At 37.9% G+C, this 24,340-nt stretch overlaps 1 protein-coding gene across 2 annotated transcripts in view; it reads left to right on the top strand.

Annotated features, from left to right (window-relative positions):
• The window catches only part of KIAA0825 (KIAA0825 ortholog), a 203,510-nt gene extending 180,306 nt beyond the window's left edge, over positions 1-23,204 (top strand). For both annotated transcript variants that reach the window (XM_062512691.1, XM_062512692.1), the window contains exon 20: positions 23,081-23,204. In XM_062512691.1, coding sequence (XP_062368675.1) covers positions 23,081-23,204 — 124 coding nt within the window. The remainder of the gene's footprint in view (positions 1-23,080) is intronic.
• Positions 23,205-24,340: the final 1,136 nt, after the last annotated feature.

Genomic DNA, 24,340 nt, shown 5'->3' with positions numbered 1-24,340 from the left:
TTCTTCTTATTGTTGAGTCTTTAGTCTACACATGTTCAGCTTTTCCTGCAAAGTATGAGAGTCTCATCCCTCCAAGGAGCACAGTTCCATGAGCAATTCACACTTTGCTGTGGATTCCAGCCAGAACAGGGTTCTTTTTGCAGTAGCCAGGAGGGGCGTTTCCAGGACCCTGTGATTATTCTGTTCCACCTCCCATCATGTGCAGGGGTGGCAGGAAAGGGCCAGTCGGGTAGTGCAGCAGAGCAAATGTTGGTTTAATGTGGACAATACTCCCTTGTTAATAATTTGCCTGTCTTGTACATTCTGTTACTGATATACCATTCCCAGCCCCTGACAGGTAGTTAACATGGTTTACTGTGGAATGGAGTTGTGACCATAATCTGTTATATGTTAGGTGTTGCAAGGGCCGGGTGCATTTGCCTTATCAAAGATCGAGTATTTTCACTAACCCAGCATCCATTCTGTGCCCTGCTTCATGGCACTGGATGTCTGATGGGTTATGGGCCATCCCTACTCTTCTAACAACAATACTATTTTGTGGTTGTATTGTACAGACATAACATTCTCCTAATTGCTGCCTTTAGAAGAAACAAAATAATCCAATATCCCAAGTAACAACTAAGTGCATCATTTATACATTAATTTTCCCCTTAACAGTTCCAAGTTCTCAGTTACCAAAACTTGATCCCTTAATGGAGGCTTTGAATATGTAGTTTTTTTTTAAGCTAGAGTATAGGTGGCTGTTGTTGAAAATACTTAAAATTTTATTTTCTGTATCCTAAGGAAAACAAAGGGATTTTTAAAAGCTCTTGTCTCATTACAGGGTTCATCCAAAGAGGTCAGCCATGACTGCTTTTTAAAATTCAGAAAAAATTTAAGTAAGCTACCATTTGAATACTTACACAGCCATATTTTGTCAGACTTATTTATATGTGCGACAAAATAACTGTGAAAACAGTTTTAATTTTTTTTTTCACTTTTACATATTGCTTGTCTCTTTACCGGAAAGACTTGAGTTCATGCTGAAGTCGTTCTCCTCACCCATATTATTTCACTCTGGTACATTCTTTGCACATACATGAATGCTGCAACTTTGCACTTACTAGAGGCAATAAAATGAGAGGATAAATGTCAGAATTGAACAGTCTTGACTGTCAAATATAAACTTCTCTAGCATTCATGGCTAATGCTCTAATCATCGGTGCCAAACATTGAAATAATCTGCTTTCTCTGAATGTTTTTACTGGCCAGGATGCATAGAGGAGTAGTGTGCTCAGTCATAATCATGCTCCAGAAAGGCTGGAAATGTTGCCTTTGAGCTGCCAATCATTAGGCCAGCCAAAGTGAAGACAAGCACATTGACAAGTGAGAATGGTAATAATTTATTTTCTATTGATGGGTGGTGACAAATCATTTTTTGAAGCTGCTACTGTGAGGCTACATGAAGAAAGACAGAGATGATCCTAGATGAGGCTCTTCACACCTCATTTAGCCCAAATGTAGCCACTTGGGTGGTGAATCGGTTCAAAGTATCAGCCCAGGCATTTCCTCACAAAATTTGTGTGCTGTCAAAATGTGTATTGAAACAAAAGAAAGATTAAAATGCAGTCATGTGAGAAATTCAGGAATATAATTTTCATCACATAACTCCAGGTACAGAAAAGAGATTAGAAGGAGAAATAAGTGAAATATTAAGCGCTCTTTCAATAGGGGTAGATTTTTAAAGATATTAATTAATAAAAGTAGCATGATTATTTATCAAAGCTTGGGCACACCTCCTTCAACTTTCAGGTGACAGGTCAAATTAATTCATGTGCTTCCTACCAGTGCATAACACATTCCATATCTTACTTAAATTTATTTTTGCCAAGACCTGCTGATGTGCTTAGCATCTGACATCCCATGCTATTTCAGAATGCAGGTGGATATTTTATTTCAAAGTATATAGCAAACATGTCCTGTTAATTTTATCAATTATATTTTTCTAATTTCTATAGAAAAAAATATTGTTGAGGTCTGACTCTAAGGAATTTGGTGTACATTTTAATCTACTTTTTAAAAAAATATTATTTTTGTTCCTAAGAAATTCTGCTGTCTGTATTTAAAGTCAAATGTTCTCTTAAGCAGAAATTCTTGAATCCTCTGAATTGAAGCCAGCCATCGCTTCACTTGTTCTTGGGTTTTGCACTTTCTTTTCATATTGTCCATTGCCTGGAGGGAGCAAAAAGAGAGAAACAACCAGAGGGGCTAAGTTCCTTTTATCTTCAGGAAAATTGTAAAGTAGGCATCTCTCCTGCCTGGCTTGTGCTGGAACAAAACCTCGCATGGTGGCCCCACTCCTTTGCCTAAATATGAAAAAAATAATTTATACTGAAACAAGCGAGGATTTCATATGGCAAGATATGTAAATGACAAAATTAAGGTTTTCCTGTGTCACACTCAAATATAATGAGCAAATGCTTATTTGATTATGTATGCACAAATAGTATTTATTTCTCTTCTGATCACTTAAAATTATAACTTACTTGAGAAAATGCAGATCAAAGGGGCAGAACTGGAGTTATGGCTTTTAGATAGCCTTGACTTCCCTCTTTGTGCATTATGTCAGGAGGTTTGTGTACAAAAAAGTGAGGTGATAGTTTATTAAGATATTGTGCAAGACAGAGGCAAGTATATAACATTTAATGTGCCAAGGAATCTGTGGATGTCAGTAGATCTTGCATACTGTTCATCTTTTTACCTTTCAACAATCGTTGAAAAGTAAAAACATAACATTATCTTTCAGTATGCAGATATACTTTGACATAAAGTATATGTCGTTTTTTTATACTAGATTATAGTTTTTGTAGGTTTCTTGGGTTTGTTTCCATTTTTTAGTGCAGCTAATGCAAAAATAATATGAAAGCAGTGTGCCCTGTACATCTCTGTACTTCTTGCATGTTGCATTAATATTGGAAATATTGGAGTTTTTCTGAATAATTCATAATACCAGGTACTTGAAAAGCTTACTTTTACATGATACTGTTTTGTCCACCAAAATAAAATGACAGGACAGCCTTTTTGCATAAAACCCAAGATTACCACTCTTTTTATCACCTACCAACCAGTTTGTACATATTTAAGCATTTATTTATTAGTTCTTAAGGGTAAGGTCCACCAGATGACTGCACATGAGAGAAAAACCTGTAAGAGTGACTTTCTAATTAATCTTTGGGAGGATTCAAAGAGGTCTTGGTATTTCTGTAAACATTAGAATTTATTTATTGCTAAAACTGCAGCTCGGGTTTTTTTGTTTTTTGGGGTTTTTTTTCAGATCTGTGCTACATTATTACCCTTCTGTTTGTAAACGCATGCAGAAGAATATGTGTATAGAGTGAGACAGGTCTAACTTTTTGCCTTTTGTCCCTTAAGCGTTTGGAGAAAAGACTGAAGAGAAAGAGAGGGGGAAAAGAAAAAAGGAATGTCAAGGGCAGCAGCTTGATGGCTGGGGCTTTGAGCAATCTGGTCTTGTGGAATTTATCTCTGCCCATGATGGGAGATAGAATGAGACAATCTTTAAGATCCCTTCTGACCCAAACTATTCTGAGTCTGTGAATTTCAAACATGGATGGATTGAGGAGGAGGAAATGACAAAGTAGACATCCCATAGGAAATCAACAAACATAGCTGGCAGAAAATGAAGACTGAAAATCCTACAAAATAGTCCAAATCATTTACTCTGCATTTACCCTATTTTGTCTGAAAAGACAGAATCTGCTAGCAGTGCCCAGACATGCTAGGGTGGTACCTCTCTTTTTGCTCAGGTTGGACAGAGCCCTTGCTGCCTTAATACAAGCACTCAAGAGCCAAGAAAGATGGACAAAACTTCTGACCTCTCACAATATTCATGTTCTGAGGCTCCTTATAAAACATCCTTCCTCTGAAGCTGAATTCTGGAAATTAATCTCTGCCTCACCAGCTTCACCCCCTGCTGAAATACTGCTCAGTTTCAGAGGAGCTCACCTGACGCTGTGACCAGGAGGGATGTGGAAGCCAGAGAAAACATCTCTAATGATCCTTTTAACAACAGAGTAAAATTGCCTGAAGTGATCTTTATGAAAGTAATGCCTCTTTGTTTCTAATGAAACCATTTGCAGGAAAGAGAACAAATAGAGCACAAGGAAAAACTGAGCTGAAAGATTATTTTTTTCCTTTGCTTATTCAGTGAAAACCAGAATGCCCAGTTTAAAAGACTGTGAACTATGGGCCACTGTAATTTTTTTGTTTCTTGTTTTTTCTCTCTGCTAAATAGAGATACATTTCTCTATGTGGCTGTTTTGAGAATAAGGTATTAAAAAATCAGGTGTATGGATTTGTTGTGCCACTGGAAATCTCCATACAGAAAACTGAAGAACTGCATTGCCAATTCTTTTGTAAGGAGGCAGTTTTGGGTTTTTCTTGACCGATTCTTCTGAGCTACTCAAGGACAGAAAGACATATATATTCTCTTTTCCCGTTTTCATCTATCAGTGTAGCTTTGCCCTTACCTGTGTAAAAACCTTCCTTTTCCATGTGAGCTTGTCAGCCTTCTGTTACCATCTTATCTCCATGCACTACTTCTATACTCTTGGAGTTCTATGAGTTTTGACCTCTTCTGAATAGGTTATTTTATTTTTGTCAAAGGATATCCTTACCTCTCCTGCAGGTGGTGTTCCCACAGTTTTCCCTTGTTTCATCAGACTGTGGGAGGGAGCTTTTGTAACCTTGAGTGTCACCAAATGCTAGGGAGAACTTCCATACTGGATCTTCTTTCTCAGGATCTGATCTTTCTGATCCTTCCATTCTGAATCCTCAAAGGAAGCTACAGTTTACTCACGTTCACTGAAAATACACGGAGAAAAAGCCAAAGTTTGCCATGTCTCCCCTTTTTACTCACAGAAAGCTCTAACAGAGCTTCATATTTAATAGTTCGCTGGAACCACATCTAAAATTTGAAAACAAAAAATATTATTTAATAAATATAGTTAGCAAATTATATACAGTTCAACAAAGGTTGAAAATTGGTAGGGATAGCTAAATATATTCATGCTGGGTTTAAGGATCATGAAACACTGGAGCAAATGCCCAAAGATGCTGTGGACTTTCTGTGCTTAGAGGAATTCAGAACTTCTCCGGACATGGACCTGAGCAAACCAATATAGTTACACCTGGTTTTAGTGCAGGGCTACATGACTTCTATTTCCCTTCCAACTTTGATGGTGAATGGCACTTAATGAGTTCAGATTCTAATGGACAACGTTTGCATAAATTTTGAGCTTTAACCTATGGAACCTGGCTGAAGACTGGGTTGTGAAACTTGTGGAAGTCCATTGGTCCAGTTCTCAAAATGACAGTAAAGAGCTTTAGCAGACAAGTAATTTCGCATCATAGTGATATCCTTGAAAGCATAAAGGAAGCAGTCATCTTAGTAAGACTGAGAAAGAGCAATGCTGTTAATAAACCTGAGTAACACCAAAGCTATTTGAGATCAGAAGATAGATAGTGATGTAAATCTTCAAGGGCTTGAAACTGTGTAGTCTGAAAGAAGGGCACTTTGTGGGAGTCAATACATGAATATTGAAGGACCATCCCAGTAGAGTAGACAAAGCCCAATTATTGTAGTGCCTTGGCTGGTAAAGAGGCACTCATGTCTGAAAGGGATAAAAGAGATATAGGGATAATAGAGAGACTAAGAACATATATGAGTGGATGTTTCAGCCTGGCTTTGACTAATAAGAACACAGGCCTTGTCCCCTTCTAAAAGCATCAGTTAAATCAGATATAAGGAATTCCACTTGCATCAATTGATAAATTGGAAAGTTACTATTTCCATTTAAAAAACTTATTACTATGTTTGGCACACGAACTTTTATGATGATTGACTATTTGTTGGACAAGTTTGGGCTAAATGTGGAGACAACACAGTAATATTCAATTTTAATTAAAAGGCAGCCACTGTGCCCCCATCTTTAAGCTTTAATTCTTACCTAAACTTCAATTAGATTTTTCAGCAGAACTTCTTTGTCTGATTTAAAGTACCATGTAGATATGTTATAGAAACTTCATTTAAATATATATTTAATTAGAAATGTTTTATGATTTTAATGAGCCTTAAGAGACCTTTGATGAACAGTCAGTGTAATTATGGTACTTAAATTATTGTATAAATGCATACTTTATAATCTACCTTACTCACAACTATGTTTTCATGCTGGATATTTTTAACATGAAGAATTGCCTCACTTTCTGTCAGTTTATCTTCCTCTTCCTTCCACGAAGTGTTTTATCTCTGAAATAAAATTAAATATGCATTATACTACTAGTATTGGATAATATTGTAATAGCACAGTTAAAAATCAATCTAAGAGATGAAAATTATTTTGATTTTGTTAGAGAAATGGCAAAATTGATAATTTGTTATGCACAAATTACAGACTAGTTCTGTCCTGTACGTGTTTTCTCTTTTGTGCTTGAGGAAATTACCTGCAAAATTGCTGCAGAAGACGTGTTGTCCTAAGTATTGTGCTATCAGCAATCTGCTTCACTACCACAACATAAAGAAAGAGAGAGGCTCAGCAAATTTAGAAAAATAAGGAAGCCATAGAACTAGCAGTTAAAAGGGAAAAAATGGGCTTTTTAATGTGTCCTATGCTTTATCACAAAACCTGCATGAAGACCATTAACTGTCACATGCTGAGCTTTACAATTCATTGTTCAGTAGCAATACACATTAACTCCTAACAAATTGTTGTTACTTTGCTTTTTTTCTTTGTGTGTGTGTGTTTGGATATGTTTTTTATTAATGAAAACTGAGCTCATAGTAAGTTGAGTCTTTAATACTGAATAGATAAGACAATATTAACATAATGAGCAATATTGCTTCTCAGGACCACAAATCAGTCAAATATTTCTCCTAACTGAAAGAGTACTTCAGGTAAAAAATACTTGACCATAACATAAGGTGTCAACAATTCCCATGCACTGGCTTGATCTTAGGAATGTAGATAGCTGGCCATGAGGTAGTCATTCCTGATAAGCAAAGTTTTAGTGTCTCACCCATGACAGGATATAAAAGAAGGGTTGCAGTTTTCAACAGCAGTCAGTACAAACCCTGGTTTGCATCTGCAGTGCTAAGTTCAGAAATTCCCCTGTTCCTTTTGCAAAAGAACATGAAAATTTATTCTTTCTATTAAATTACTCTTGCTTCATTCATTGTCCATATTTTAAGTGCAAGGAGAAATGGTTTTTGCACTCATGCTTTGCAAAGAGATACTTGTACAACAGCATATGTGTACTGTCATCTTCATAGCTTGTATGAAGATGTGTACTGCCATATGAAAAAGCTTAAGATATTTGAATTTCTGTCAGAGAATATGTCTACTGGACTTTTCTTCTAAGTACTTAAACTTTTTATTTTGAACATTATTTATTATCAAGTCCAATAAATAGTTGTTTTCAGATTTCTACGCAATTTTCCAGAAGGTACCCATTCTATTTTGCTATGCACTGCTATGTAGTGTAGTAGTACCAGGTGGAGTTCTAGATGTGTTACTAGAACTTTTTTTGGTGGTTTGTTCTTTGAGTTTATATTTTTACATTGAAGCATACTTAAAAAAAATAATACCATTTTGTCATGAGCCTTTAAAATTGTGGTTCTCTTCCACTTTTGTAAAAAAATTTTATGAGTTAATAATTTCTATAGTTGATACTTCTGTCTAGAAAACACTGATTTTTCCATGACTAATAGCTTTATGATCTGCAATACCATTTACAGATACTAAGAATATTAATCCAGACACAATTTTCTTCTGGTATAAACAAATAATCTGTGCTGATTAATATAAGTATTTTTGTTTCACCCAGCATTCTGTGCATATAGGTTTTTGTTCCTTTTATCTTCATGTCTTCTTTTCTGGGGAGGGCGGGTGGTGGTGGTGGTGTGGATTTCATCTAGTTCCATGAAGTTGTTAAATGCTATTAGTCTTAAAAATATTTTCGTATTTGAAATAATTGTATAATTTACTTTTCCTATTTACTTGTATTTCCATCCATTTAATATATTTCTTCAAGATTAATACTCTACTCATTATCTGTTCTAAGATTGACCTGTTTGTGATTTATATATTTATTTGCCCTTTCTTTTATCTTTGGATATTTTTTAATACACTGTTCTAGTTTTAAAACTTTTTACTTACTTAGTCCAGTAATAGCCCAGTCTTGGAAGGTCAGTCTATTGAATAGATACCAGAAGGAATTCCCCTTATCTTTCTTTAACTTGCTGTATTGTGCAAGGAGTTGCAGCTTGCTTCTCTGGAAGTGTGAATATTCTTAGTTTGCAAATTTTCAAGATGGATCTGTGTGCAAATCTAGCAGCTTTGCCAAAAAGAAAGGTACTGCTTAAGAGTGTCTCTTTCCATGTTCCTGCCTTTTCCATATTTTGTTGTGTCAGTGATGCTGCCTTCCCTTTTGGCTTCTTACAGATGATATCAAATTCACAGAATTTACAGCGGTAGTGGTGGACATAAGGAGGAGAGGAGGTTATTTTTGGTTGGCAGAAACATGGGCAAAACTTACACCATGTATACATGAACATATGTAGCATTTCCTCTCCTACTTTGACATGATGTCGATTTTATTAAACTGTTTAAAAGCATTTTACATACACTCCATTGTACTTTTTTCTACATATACTTTCCCAGTGTTAAGTTAGTCTTTTCCATGGTACCCACATTGCCTGATCTTCTAATGACTTTTCTATATGGATTTTAGAGTATGCAGCATTATAGTTGAAAGAAATTTCAAGGCAGAGAATGAAATTCTATACAAATACCCTTTCTTCTTTTTACACATCTTTTATAAGAAAGAAGTAGAGTATTTTTGACAGGAAAATATACTTCTGTTTTCTGCAGCACTGCAGTTGGGTTTTAAGCACCAGTATGTCCACATCTGAAAAAGAGAATAGAGGTGTTAAAAGTTGGTTGGGAGTAACTATTTAATGTAGGTGTGCTGTTTATTTAACCACAACTTGTAGAAGCTTAGGATAAAAATGAGCCAGACCTGTCATCATTTTGTGTTTGACTTGTGTGACATGTCACTCTTAGGAGAAAGGGAGGATCCAAGAATTTGTAGATTCTTGTGCTCAAAAGAAATTACAAAATTCAGAGTCTACAAAAACTCACCAAATTTTATTATAAATTACAAGACTATCATAGAAAATGGAGGGCAATCAATCAGTCAGTCAATCAGTTCCAGTGTCAGTGTAGCCAATGGAAAGGCCAGGGGCATGTGGCATGCATGCAGTCTCAGTGGGGGTACATTCTTACAGCTTTTCCCCACCCAGAGGATAGCCATCTCACTTTCTATGCAAATTAGTTACCATGCACAGTCATGGTAACTTTCAGATCTTTCTGGAAATGTGTGGGAGATCTCAGGAGCCCTGGATGGCCTTGTTCCCCGCTGTAGTACATGCCAACTTCTTGGTCTCCATTCTTGAAGTTGTGCTGTGCTGTGTTCTACTTAGCCTTAGGGACTGGGACAAGGATGTATGTCTTGGATAGGTGCTGCCCTACCTTTGCATGGCCATCTGCAGCCACATCTTGTTCTTTCCCATGGTGGTTCCATAGCCATCTGGCTTTTGGTGCTGGAGCCCCTTACCCTCTGGGATTCTACAGCCTTGTAAAAGTTCTTATGCTTGTAAGAATATTCAATAGCCATTACAGGCACATCATCTCTTCCTCAGAGGTGACTCAGTCACGACGACATACTGTATTTAGACAAAAAAATAATACTTTTACACAGTGTCCACATCTATCTTCATGGTTTCAGCCATGTCTGTGACTGTTTCAGATATTAGGAATCAGAAAAACTGCTACTTAGGGTGAAGTAGACATTTCAGGTGCCAGCTGCAGCAGACACAGTAGGCTTTATGGTCCTAAGTTTCTTTGTAATTTCCGAATATGTCAAGCTTGTTAAAAATACTGAATAATTAAAACAATTCCAATATATTTTCAACTGTTTAGTCTTTTAATATTTTATCCCAGAATAAAGTGCACATGGTGCTCCAGAATGCTGTTAATTTTAAGCAGGAATGTAGAAAAAATCAGAATTTCAAAAAAGAGAGAATGTTGCCCTAACTTTGACTTCATGGTCTCATTTATTGTAATATCCCTAATTTCTTTATTTCTTTGACTGTTCTTTCTGCAGGAATTATTATTTGTATGAAAGCACAGAGCTTTGTGCTGATTTCCGATCTTCAGAAATACTTGCATTACTAGGAGTTCAAGTATTGCAATGAATTATTATGGGTTTTATCTCTTTGATATCTCAGACCTATCCTAGTCAGTGTTGATATACTCCCATTGCCTAGTGCCATGTTCTCCTGAAATGTGTAAGCAGCTGCAAATAAGTTAACATTCCTGTTTAAAATGCTGAAAATGACATTAAATAATACTTACTTCAAGATATTTTAGGCTCCACCTGTCTTCTATTTTTTTAAATGGTCTAAAATTTCCAATTAGTATCTGGATTGTCAACAAAACCTCTAACTGGGACTTCTGTAGAGTTGACTGCGCACCATTCTCCATCATTTATCATTAGTCTTGGTTAACTGAGGAAGTCCCAAATGACTGGAGACCATCCAATGTGATGCCCATCCAATAGAAGGATCAGAAGGAGGACATGGGGATCTACAGCCTTGTCAGCCTGACCTCAGTGTCCAGCAAGGTTATGGAGCAGATAATCTTGAATGCCATCATGCAGCACCTAGAGGACAACCATGGAATCATGCCCAACCAGCACAGGTTTAGAAAACGCAGGACCTGCTTGACCAGCTTGATCTCCTTTTATGACCAAGTGACGTGCCTGGTGGATGATGGAAAGGCTGTGGATGTTGTGTACCTGGACTTCAGCAGAGCCTTTGATGCTGTCTCCCACAGCATTCTCCTGGAGAAGCTGGCAGCCCATGGCTTGGGCAAGTGCACTCTTCACTGGGTTAAGAACTGGCTGGAAGGCTGGGCCCAGAGCATGGGGATGAATGGTGCTGCAGCTGGTGGTCAGTCACTACTGGGAATCCCCAAGGCTCAGTACTGGGGCCAGTGCTGCCTGATGTCTTTATTGGTAGTGTGGATCCCCTCAGTGGGTGTACCCTCCATAAGTCTGCAGACAGCACTAAGCTGAGCCGAGTGTTGATCTGCTGGAACGTGGGCAGGCTCTGCAGAGTGATCTGGACAGGCTGGGCCAAGGGGCCCAGGCTGGTGGTGTGAGGTTCAATGAGGCCAGTGCTGGTTCCTGCTTGTTGGAGACCCTGTCACTCTACCACTGCCTGAAAGGAGGGTGTAGTGAGATGGCATTGGTCTCTTCTGCCAGTCAGCTAATGACAGGACACGAGGAAATGGCCTGCACTGTGGGAGGTTCAGTTTGGAGATCAGGGAGAATTTCTTCACCTAAGGGATTGCTAAACACTGGAATGGACTGCCCAGGGAAGTGATGGAATCACTATCCCAGGTAGTGTTCAAGAAAGGAGTAACTATGACACTTAGTGCTATGGTTTAGCTGATATTGTAGTGTTCAGTCAAAGGCTGGACTTGATGATCCAGAAGATCTTTTCCAATATTAATGTTTCTATGGTTTCATGATTTTGATATACTTGACAAATAAATTAGAGGATTTCTGAGATTTAGATACCTGTTGGCAACCTTTTCTAGATGGAATCCAAACCTTTTAAAGTTCATCACGCAGAGAGACAAGGGGCCTGGCAGCTGGGGACTTCACATAAGAGGCCCTTTCTCTGTCACTCTCATGGCTCCCATGAGTCATTTGAAATAGAAAGATACAACTATCTCACAGTCATTCTTTCTTCTGTGTTAAGGAATTAGTCAAATCCTCACATATATTGTATATTGATATTGCAGCCTAATGGCATATTGCACACCATCCTTTGTTCTCCCCACATCTCTGACCAAAGCTGCAGTGGTCCAGCCTGGCAAAGGCTGACTTGTTAAACTTTCTGAAGGTACTTTTTGATTTTTAGCTATGAAATGTGTTTTCCTCTTCAAAATTATGTTAAAGAAGTTATACATCTATTAAAAAATCTTCACCATATTGATTTTTGTTCAGAAAAATTTGTAAACACATTTTTTCGAGTTTCCTGGTTGCAGATATACCCCAGGTTTTGGATATCGCAACACTGACAGATTAATAAAAATAATGTAACAGGCCAATTCCTTTTGTATATTCTATATTAAGTAGAAGAAAATTCCTCAATTCCTGCTTTCACTAGTGAAGCAAATATTACAATTTAAATTATTCTGAGTTAATTTGAAAACTAGAGCCTTATGATTTTTAAAACAAGATTTTAAATCATATTTTATGATTTTTAAAGCAAAACTGTAGCATTTAACTTTCTAAGGAATGAAGAAGTAGAAAAAAATTACAGTATATAAGAGATACATTGAGATATGTAATATATATTATTTCATTATGTCATATTTCTGTTTACTCATTCCCTTATTTAGAAACTGCTTTAAATAAAGTATCTTGAAATACAGTAAAAGCTATTTACAGTTAAAAGATTTCCATGTGTATATATTTTGAGTAAATAAATCAGCATAATTTTAAAATTTATTTAATATGCAGCAGTATGAAGTTAACTTTTTATAGATGCTTTCCATTAGTTCACTTTTCCATTCCAGAGCTCAGCATGCTATTCTGTAAAGTCGCCAGTCTTTGTAGTGGGTTAAAACCAGATTAAATTCACCTTTGTTTACTCATATTTTTTCTTCCAGTTAATGACAGTTTAAAGAGTGGCTTTGGACTAAACAGAGAAAGTAAAGGTCTGCCAATTTATTCAGGTGTGCTATTTCTTCTAGAGCTCTCCCTTTGCATTTGGTTGCAAGGTGCCAAATCTGTATGATGAAATTCCAAAACTGTCAGTCATCATTTCACCTACCTTTCTCTTCTTAGCTTTTCTGGTGTTCTTGTTTCTGGATGTAAATATTAGTTACACTGATGTAGGCAATATTGTCTTTCTTGGAATGAACTGGGGGAAGTTACTAGATTTTCAGTTCCAAACAGAAACAAACTGTTTCTGTAAAGGGTTGCAGTTTAGCAGTGAAAGACCTGAATGACCAATAGTGAAGCCTACTGTGGACAGAGATCCTGTTTATCTATCTTGATCTCCTCTCCATTTTTTTAGTATGCTAGTTTGAAATTGATTTGTTGGGCTATGTAAATTTTTATCTACAGATTAATTTGCTCTTCTTTGGGATGGTATCTCTGCTTCAATTGGTTGTCGCATTTTCAGTCTGTCCCTGGGAATCTTCAGGAAGAGTGAGACAGGGTTATGCAAACAGGTATCAATTTTTGAAAATAAAAAAAAGAAGCATCAACTAGATTTTTGGGCTTGTTGAAATCAGTTTTGGTCCTCACAAAAACTGGGTTATTCTGGCTGTAGGCCAAACAGCAAATTTTTTTATTTATAATGGGCATGAAAGGACAAGTTTTTTTAGCAGCCCATAATTTTCTTAAATTTGAGTAATACCAATTTGTTACCAATAGTGCTGGTTCCCCTAAATGTCCTGCTTACATTGCACTTTTTTTTCAGCAAGTTATGAACTGAAAGAAATCCTTCTGAAAGCAAGAAAATTTATATTTGTTAAAATTTCAATTCATTAAGAAGGGAATTATACTACAGCCAAAATAACCTTGCATTTTTAAAATATTAATCTTTTTATGCTATCATAGTAGCCCCTCCTTAAAAAATGGAGAAAGCTTCTTGTTGACAAAATATGAATTTTTTATACTCCTAAGCCTCAACGCTGTCAAATTATCAAATATAGTTTGTCAGCAGATATGTCTTGTATTTGTATTTACAGAACATACATATGCCACAGTAACCATATTAGAAACTTTAGTCCTTTAAAATATTTACACTGGATTTTCAACATTCATAATGGAAAGGCTATATAATTTGAAATGGAATGGGGAGGGGTAAAGAGAAGGAGCAAGTAGGTAATGATGTGAAGAACAGTTTGTTTTAAGTAGATGCATTTCTATCATGTAATCATAGGCAGGTAAGTCATACACATTTGCTGAATGAAAATATCACTGGAGCTCTAATCATAACATTCCTTCTATGATAGTATTGAAAAAATTGTATTAATGCTCAGGAGAATTAAATTCAATCCATTATTACCAAGTTATTTTAAATTACTGAAAAGATGTAATCCTTTGAATATTTACCTCCAAGCACTTAGCTTAGACATAGTGTTACTGACCCCATTCTTCCATAAAATCAGCTCTCTTGAATGCCAGTATCATTGCTGTGTTACTTGCATGAGTATAGGTAGGTATGTATGTATGTATATATATATATATATATATATATATATATATATATATATATATATATAGGTGTACATATAAGTATGTTCTATGCATATATATTTGAAATATATGCATTTGCACAAGTATACAGTGTTCTTAGTTCAGAAAGTCAGATAAACAACTTTATGCATGCTCTAGACATTATGGGGGTAATCTGTAAAGAAGTAAAATAATGGGGGGCTGCCCAGCATGCTTTTTACAGGGACACTGAAAATTTTTCTCTGCATCTCTGCAAACAGGTTTAACTTCTTTACTGTGTAGAATCTAATAGAGAGAAACAAAAATATCACAAAAAATAGTTATGTGTAGTGATTTATAGAAATGGATATTGATGGTATTTATAAGCAAGGGAGCACATTGACACATTGCTAAGGAAACCTGAGCTGAAATCACTTGATCTTCCTGTGTTACCGAATACTTCCCTCTTGCACTTTGTTAGCTTGTGGATGTGCAGGCCAGGACTTCCTCTCTTGCTTCTTATTTATGAGGAGAAACAAATGCCCACCCAGTGCTAGTCATTCTGACCTCATGATCTAAGGTGTAAGCTGACCAGCAGAAAACTTCAGTGATTCCTATATTTATCTGTGCTGACGTGTTTTTCTGTATCTATCTGAAAAAAATACTACATTTTTCCCAACTTGATTAGCCACTTGCAACACAGAAAGTGTTTCATGTCAGGTTCACACAATATGTCGTCTACATTAATTGATATTTCAGCATATTTTGAAAATATATTTAAAATTTTTAATTATGTACAGTCACAAGTTACTATTGGCTTGAAAATTTTTGGTGCTACCTTAAAGATTACAAAGGTGATGTCATTTTATTCTAAACATATGCTATCTTTTAAATAATAATAATATACTAAAAGTTGGGCTTTCTGGGCACTTGAATTTATCTTTTTATGCTTAAATGAACTCTAAGCAAAATGTAGCTGGTGGTATAAAGGGTTGGTTCAAGTAATTCCAATATCCTTTTAAAATGCTGATTTTATTTAATGTTCCAAGTTATATCAGATTGAAATAAAACATATGCCACCTCTGAATTTGAAATTATTTTCTAAGAGCTGTGTTACTAATGATTTAAAACAACAGAAGTATGCAAGCTGGCTGTTCACTTGGTGAGTCTTCATTTTGAAAGTAATTCCTGATGGTAATTTTATTCATATTCACATTACTTTAACTGGCTAGTTGGATTTGTATCAATTTCTACTGCCAGAACAATTGTCACACAGTTTTGATATGCTAGTAAAAACATCTATTTTGGACAACAATTTTTACTAGTAAACATTGACTTTCTCCCCTTAAACACAAACAGCTAATTTCTCATCCCATTTTAAACAATAAACATGTGTTACAGCCTGCTTCTTTACAGTCCAGTAGTCTTTTAAAAAGCTACATTGTCCCAGACTTAAAGCATAAAACTGGAAAAATTTCCCAATTAATAAGGTACTAGATGTTGGTCATGCTCATTTCATAGATCTTTAATTAATGGATGCTGTTAAATGAATACACAGAAGACACACAGAAGGATCTGCTTAAATGCCTTAAAAATAGATTACTTTTGGATAAAATCAAAATGTAGTAAAGTAACTTCTTATAAAGTGAACACTAAAGAACATCTAAACTGGATGATATTGAAAATTTTTACCAATGCTATTGTTTAAGATTCAATGAAATGTGCTGAGAAGTATGAAATCAGTATCTTTAAAAGGAATCTGCTGATTTATTGTTAAACTTTCATTAGCCAAGTCTGCTAGATTTCTATATTACACCTCCAGCAATAACTGCTTTGAATATATCTTGTTTAGCATTTTCAGTTGTTGTCCTTGTCTTAGTCTAAGAAAAGGTTATGGTGCAGAAAATCTGAAATGTTAGCTCCCTTATCCCTGTCTACCAATAAGGAGACACTTCTACCTTGTGCAAAAAGATAGAAGTGAAAAAAATAACATTTCACTAAAAGAAAACAGCAACAACAAAGAAAACAAAAATCACTAGATACACAGGTGCTGAGTCAACTGGTTCCTCTGGGAACAAAGAAAACAAGACAGCTGCCACCCAGGAAGCACATGTGCCCCAGAGGACAAAGACAAGATGGTAGAGAGGCTCTCCTGGCTACACCTTCCCCTCTGGAAGAAGGAAAAACAAAACAAAACAAACAAACAAACAAAAAAAAGGAATCCAGGGGTCATGGTGTGATTCTGATGGCAGATGGGATGTGCTGGCCTTGTCTAGTGTAGGTTCACGCCTGCAGTGCCAGTTTTCCTGTTCCCTCTGTGTGACAGCACGGGTGCATGTCTGGGATGTCACTCCTACCACTTCCTGCCTCTTCCTGCCACCTGCTGGACTCCCTTTCAGCTCAGCCAGACTCAGCTGGTGTCAGTGCCACTGCCTCAGGTTGCTGTCCCACTGGGGAAGAGGAAAATTGTCTCACTGGGCACAAAAAAACTGGCCCAACATTCCTGCCTGCAGTTTTGGATCTGTTACTTTGGGGGCTATCATTTTTGAACCATGAACTTGGGAGTGATCTGCTTCTTCTCAGCCCAGTTGTCCTGCAGAAATGTCCTGGAGGGCTTGGAAGCAGGAAGAGACCCACAGGTCATATAGTGCCTGGGTCTGCTGATCAGTTCACTTTGGTGAGCCAGACCAAAAACAGACCCCTTCCTGTTCCAGCCGTGGCATTATCTCTGCCAAAACCCATGCCCATGGCAGCTGTGAATGGAATTATAATAAACAGCACTGAAAACTCCAACTCTGTACCCAAGACATTATATATTCACCTCTTATTCTATACCATGCACATGGCATTCAGCTGTTCATACCTTTCAACTGTAGCCATATATACATGTACAGATAACTATATTGATACAGGTATTATTTAAGTGGTCACTGACTGTTCCCCAAGATGTTTGTTGAGTTTATTTTAGTCCATTACTGGTGCAACTTGAGCAGTCTGTATTCATTGCTGAGGATATTTTATGATGTATAGTGGCAGTGGCATTCAACAACCAATATTACACAAATAAATCAACGTTACAGATGGTTCTCACCTAAATCAGGTCCCCTTGAGGTACACAATGTTCCCCATCCCCCTGTATTAGTCACCAAGTGTAACCAGGTCATCAAGCAAAAAAAACCCACGTGGATGGGTTTGCATTTTCTTGAGATGGGACTAATCCCAACATGCACCATATGCATCATGGGGACTTTGTCTTCATCTGCTATATGCAGGGATTCTGACTGAGCAGGGCTAGCTTGGTTAGTGGAACTGCTGACGTTAACTAACCAGGTGTTTTTTGGTAAACACAGATCCCAATGTTTGAAGGTTCCACGTCCCATTGCCTTCAGTGTGGTTTTTAACAATCCATTGCACTGACTTTCCCAGCAGCTCATGGGTCATAGGGAATGTGATACACCCACTGAATACCATGTTCCCCAGCCCAGGTGTCCATGAGGTTCTTTCTAACATGAGTCCCACTGTCTTTCTCAATTCTTTCTGGGACACCGTGTTGCCACAGGAGAGGCGTGAGGCACAGGGTAGGTCTCCAGCCATCCAGTGGTTGCTTCTACCATTGCGAGCACGTAGGGCTTGCAGGGGTAGATTTGCTGCAGATGTCATCCATTTGCCAGCCCTCTCTATATTTATATTTAGCCCATTGTCTCCTGTACTAATGTGCTTTACCTGCTTGGCCTGCTTGAGGCAGTACATGTTTTGCAATCATGGGTTACCTGGGATATGGTTAAGTCCATCCTTCAGTCACAAACCCATCAGCATGTTGCATCTTTTCCCTCATAACCTGAGGCATCCTGGGCCCACCAAACTAGAAATAACTACCTCATGTTGCCAGTCCAGATCTACCTTTAATTTTGGCAGCCCAATCCACCTGTTTGTTGCTGCAATGCTCCTCATTAGACTGACTCATAGGAATCTAGGCATCCACATGACAAGCTTCTCTACCCTAGCAGCAATGTCTAGCCAGACTTTTGCAGCCTGGACAAATTTCCTTCTTCAATGCTGGTTGGTCTTTTTCCATCATACCACCCCACAGAGTTTTTGCCACCATCCACAAGTCAGTGTACGGGTATAGTTTTGGCCACTTCTCTCAATTTGCAATATCCAGAATCAGATGGGTTTTCAGCTCTGCATCCTGACTTGATCCATGTTGTCCTTTGGTAGTTTCTGTGACTTGCTGCTTGGGCTCCATAAGCTTGCTGCTTATGGCAGCTTTCCATTTTTGACTTGTCCCTACAATATGGCAGGAACTGTCAGTGAAGAGAATGTGTCACCTCTGACTTTCTGGTGGCTGGTAGGGCCTTCTCAGCATGTGTCACCTAATCCTTTTCCTCTTCAGATGCTAGTCCAAAATGCTCCCTTCAGGCCAGTTTGTGATAATTTCCAAGACAGCGAGGTAATTAGGATTTCTCATCTGAACTTCTGAACTTGCTGTACAATCAGAGTGATCTGATTACTCCAGGTAGTACTGTTGGCATGATGTACTGAAGGGACATTCCCCTTGAACATTCTGCCTTAACACTACCCATGGTCACATTACTGGGCAACTGGATCTGGTCTTACATTTCCTCCATTGGACAGGGGCCACTGCTATTGACTTAGGCTGCCCATCTTGTTTAACTGCAGCCTGAGTGACTGTGGCATCCACCAATTTACTCTCCATCTCTTCTGGCTGTAGCTGCTGTTGTATAGTAACAAGAAGCATGCAAGTAAGCGGTAAGTAGGGCCCGGCACAGAGCAATAAGTTGCCCCTTTCTGGAACTGCCACAGCAATTTCATTTCAAATATTCTGCTACCTTATCGGAGTTTTGTATTTGTTCAGAGGGAGACTTCCAAACTATACTCCATGACACATGCTATGAGACAGCACAGGCTTTCACACTGAGGATAGTGGATATTCCACAGACTAATTCCAGAAGGAGGCAAAAACCTAGTGGCTCTCTGGCATCGACCTCCTCTCCACAGCACACAAACAGCTGGGCTGGAGCATCTTTGTTTTTTCTCTTCCTGGCTCAGTGTCCCCAAGGTTTGGGGCTGGAATGGGGTGGCCCTGCTCCAGCCAGTCCCACTCCTGGAGTTTTGGACCAGCAGCTATTGAGCTCACCTCAAGGCAGATGGAAGATTGCTGCTGCAGCTTCTCTAAGCCAGAGGAGGGAAAAGCTTTTTGCCTGGGCCAACAAAATTAAGCTAGCCAAGCAAAGCCAAACTGCACAATGCCATGGAATGCCTGGAAAGTGAGGCTTCAAAAATGCCCACCAAAAGCCCAAAGATCCCCCGTCCCCAGTCCCACACACTACCAGTCCCAGGCTTTAAAGATACAGCAACCATTTTTGGGCATAAAGCAGAGGACCATGGAATAGAATACCATCATAAATCACTCCAAGACACCTCCCTAGAAATCTCCATCCTGATTCCAAATATGCTGTAGACTGTACAGAAAAGACAGAGCAGAACCAGCAAGACGAATATGGTGTCCTTAGCATCCAGAGGGAATTCAGGTTTCTCAAGAGGTGATGTGTCAGACCTGAAGGGGAGAAAGGTGAAAGGCAAAAGGAAAAATCATCTTCTCCTCTTCCCCCTACAGGCTGTGTGTGATTATTAATAAACCCCCAGAGACAGCAGCCCAGATCAGGTCAAGCAAACAACAATGAATACATTTACCAAATTATCTTCATTGCCTTTGATATTATCCTTCCATAAACTGGTATCATAAACTTCATCAACTGTATCTTGGTTCCTCTACCTGATCCAAAGAAGAGCACTATCACAGGCAGATGGTTCCATGTATTTGGATTTAGATACAAAGTTAGGAGCCATAGTGCCATGACCACACCAAGCAATGTGATGACCAGGGAGTTCTGTACCCAATACAGAAATTATTTTGTATTTTTTCACTTTCTCTCTTGACCCCCTTTTAGTTTGGTGCCAAATATGTCTTAGTTTAAGACTATTTTACAGGACAGAGACTCTGCAATAACTTCCCCCCTTAGTTTTCAACCTATCCCCTCTACCAATGAGAAGAGGTATAAGTGAAAAAGAAGAACACAGTTCACTAAAAGAAAACAGCAATAACCAGGAAATAGAGAGGCAAACAGTTAAACCCTCACCCACAAATGCAGAGGTGGTCTCCTGAATTGTCCCAGGGAACACAGACAAAGTGGTGCAGATTTCACTCTGTGGGCCATGCGGCCAAGACAGGGGACAAACGCAAGAACACACCATGTGAACGAACATCCGTGGTTCCAAATGCCTCCTTCCCCAAGCAACAATGACAGCGGGGAAAAAAACAAAACCTAGAAAACATATTTTTCTCCTGAAGGAGTCAGTGCTGCTGAAACTCCAGAGCAAACTTCTCAGCAGACGTAAGGACAACCCTCTCAGCAGCTGGACACTTGTGGAGCGGCTCCGACCCTTGGTGACCGGCGGCTGTCCTGAGCAGCAGCGGCGGAAAGTCCAGAGAAACATCTTATCTTCCCGGGCTCCAAAATCCGTGGTTGTTATAGCAACCGTGGCAAGGGTCGCTGTCTGATTTTTTTTCCTTCAGTTCCTGAGAGGCCGTGGCCAGCAGCCTGCCAGAGCGCCCCACTTTCTTAGGTTCTCCAGAGTCCGGAAAGAGCAAAACAAAGAGGTCCACGTGTCTGTTCCCAGCACCCCTCCCGTTTTCCTGAACCGTGGTAAAACACAGAGGTTCTGCTTCCAACTCAGGGTCTTAAAGAAATAGTAAACTACCTTGCATGGATTCATGTAGAGAAGATATGGAATACATGATTTTGGGTCACTCCTAATGCTACACTCTGCCTTCTGTCTCCATAGATGTGACAGTCCTTCTAAGCAAACAGCTCCTCTAGTTAAAAATATGCAACAAATCAAATTAAAATTTATTCCTTCAGCTTGTGTGGTAGTGAGGCTGAGGATCATAAATTCAAATTAAGGCTTGCACAACTCTTCCTAAGTGTGAAGAGAAGGTACATTACCAAAAGAAAAAGGAAAAACTAGTCACTCTGTTAAACAGTATTCACTGGGGATGCTTGCACTGAAGGTTCATGCAGCCAGATTTTATATCATAAACCAGAGAATGAAGCAGACAGACATAGCAATTAATTGTACCTAATGCTAATATGCACATAAGGTTAAGTATGATAGCAGTCACATATGAGTGGAGTAATAGGAAATTAATTATTGCAAAACCTTGATCATAGGCATTCAGTGATTATAATTTTATTCATAGTGTTCTTTGCTTGTTCTGATACTCCTTCAGGCAGTTATAATGGTTGTCAGATTCAGTTTTTAAGGTAAAGGTGTGAAGGATATATGCTAATTTATGCATGTCCATTGAGTATATTTTTTCTAATTGTTTTTTAACAACGAGATTTTTACTACACTTGTTCTCCTTCTGGTTTTAGTAAACTTGTAAATAGATACAAAGTGTACACCATGCTCTATTGCCAGTGATGACTGTTCTCTACTTGCAAACATAAGGAATGAAATATAGTCATCCCACCATTCTGTATTATATTTGATTTATTCACCAATCTAAACTTGTATATGACTTCTGATTTTTGCAGTATGAATGAGGACCTAAGAAGTGTGGGGACAGAATTAAAGTATTGCTCCTGACAGTTTCCTAAAAGCAGTCCTTGTTCGGCTGACTTTTTACATCTCCTACTTTTCTGCATCATTCTATGGCTCATTTATAACCTATTGGTTTTAATACTTGACAATGTGATTTCTAGTTTTAGTATTGGCGTTTTACCTTTTTGTCTTAAGGTGGTCTGAACTGGGAGCCTACACTTTATTATCTACATAGAACAGAATGAGAGTAATATTAAAGGGATATGAAACTGTTAAGTATCCACAGAACTTGTAAAAGAGGTAGAGCCACAGAAGTGACCATTGTGTAGGCATAACTGGAGTGATACCAAGTTTGCCTGACCACGTATCAGCACTGCATTTACTATCCTGATTTTCTTTAACAGAATATTGCATGACTTTTAAGGTTCTATATTTGACTGCTACTGAAAAAAAAAATCATCTTCACAGTCCTTCACTTTTGCAGTTTTAGTGGTATTAGCTCTTAATCCTAAACTAGAAATGAGTATTCACAAGGGGAAGGAAGAATCTGATGTCATTTATTTCTGGTTAGATCGTTATACTTGATCATTAAAGAAACAAAGAGCCAGTCAGTTTTGTAGTATTTTGTGAAATAGTACTGTCACTGCCAGAGAATTATGACAACTCACATTAAATATTTGGGTTGGACTTCATGTGGTGACATTTCACTGCAAACTTAGAGAGTATTGAGAGCATCTGCTTAACTTCCAAAATGTGTGTTAGCTCTTCCACTTTTTCTCTGCAAGTTTTACAAGGTTTCCACCTCTACCAATGTGTGTGTGACACATAAAATGGAAAAAAAAAATACTGTTGCAGTAAATATAAGTAAGATTTTGTAGTAGCTCTGACAAATTTTGTCAATTGCCTTATGTCCATGCCAAGTTCTATGCAGCAAGGTTTTTGGGGGTTGTATTTTGTGTGATTCAGTAATCTCAACTGGTGTAACCATGGCTGGGGAGGGCAATGCATTGATAAAAACAAGTTCTGTATTTTTTTACTTGTTCTAAGGACTACTTTAAAGCACATTAAAATTAATGAAATGTTTTTTTTCTTTCAGGTGGGAGATGAAAGAAGATGTAGATCTTGAAGATGAGGAGGACATTATGGTGGAACATTTAAAAAATGCTTATTTGACACAAAGGACTCCTGTCTCAGAGGATAAAGAAGAACAATTACCTTGACAGGTTTTGGGTAGCACCTTTTATCTGGATTCAACAAGATTAACTTAATGTCATAAATCACAGGACTAGAAAGCTCAGAAATATGTATCTTGAGTAGTAGTTCTAAACTAAAGTGTTCTCCTGTATTCTCTGGGCACTCCATCCAGGAAGCAATTGTTCACACATGCACGAGGTGAGGAACAGGAAAATGTCAGTGTCACCAAACAAGGAGGTTGTATCTCAGTATACTGCAGAGGCATAAACCTGAATGACAAACTATGAATTGTTTCAAAAATATAAAACTCACTCTGAAAATAATGCAATTTTAGACAGAAGTTAAGCAAATGCTTCTACTTTCCATCCACCACTTTGGAGTTGGAGTCAGCCTGCCCCCAGTTCATGTCACTCAAGGACCTTGTCTCTCCTTTGGTGTTTGTTTATTAAATCACCCAAAATACATGAAAAGGGACCTGTATAGACCATATACCTATGCTCCTTTTTGAGCTGCTCCAGGATAAATCTGCGTGGCCATTATTCCCAATCAAAAATGCATCATCATTACTGCTCTCACAAATCCTTACTTAATATCCCATGTATTTTGTGGCAGAAAAAAACATAGAGACATTTTAGAAGTTTTGAGAAGCATCTTTTTATTTAAAATAATTACTTGCAAGCAGTGTTCAGAGGATTATCTTAACAGTGAATTGAGAAAATAATAAAGAATTTAATATTTATAAATATTTTGATAAATGCAGTAAAATTCATATTCAAAGTAATCCTGGTTTGATATTCAAAATTTTCTGAATATTAAATATTTTTCTGAATACTAGATATTTTTCTTACACACTGGTTAAAACTATCAACATTTTTTATATAGAAGGTGTGGTTAATATCTCTTCAGCTCTGTAAAAAAAATTCCATAATTTTTCCTTAAGTTTCTTTCATTAGAAGTCAAATGGAACTATTTTTTTCTGCCTGATGAAGGACTCCGGCAGGATCTTGCTAAGGGTTCAATCTGAGCAGAGTTATTCATGTTCCCAGCACATCTTCACACAGATGCTATTATGGACATAACTTAGACCACTTCAATAGGATGGAGTCATGCTTTTTTCCCTAAAGGCTTCAGCAGCATTATGGGTAACCATATTACTAATGCC

The sequence above is a fragment of the Cinclus cinclus genome, chromosome Z (assembly GCF_963662255.1).
Source record: "Cinclus cinclus chromosome Z, bCinCin1.1, whole genome shotgun sequence".
Classification (NCBI taxonomy): Eukaryota; Metazoa; Chordata; class Aves; order Passeriformes; family Cinclidae; genus Cinclus; species Cinclus cinclus.
Note: the sequence above shows the minus strand (reverse complement) of the source record. Positions and strands in the feature narration are given on the sequence as shown.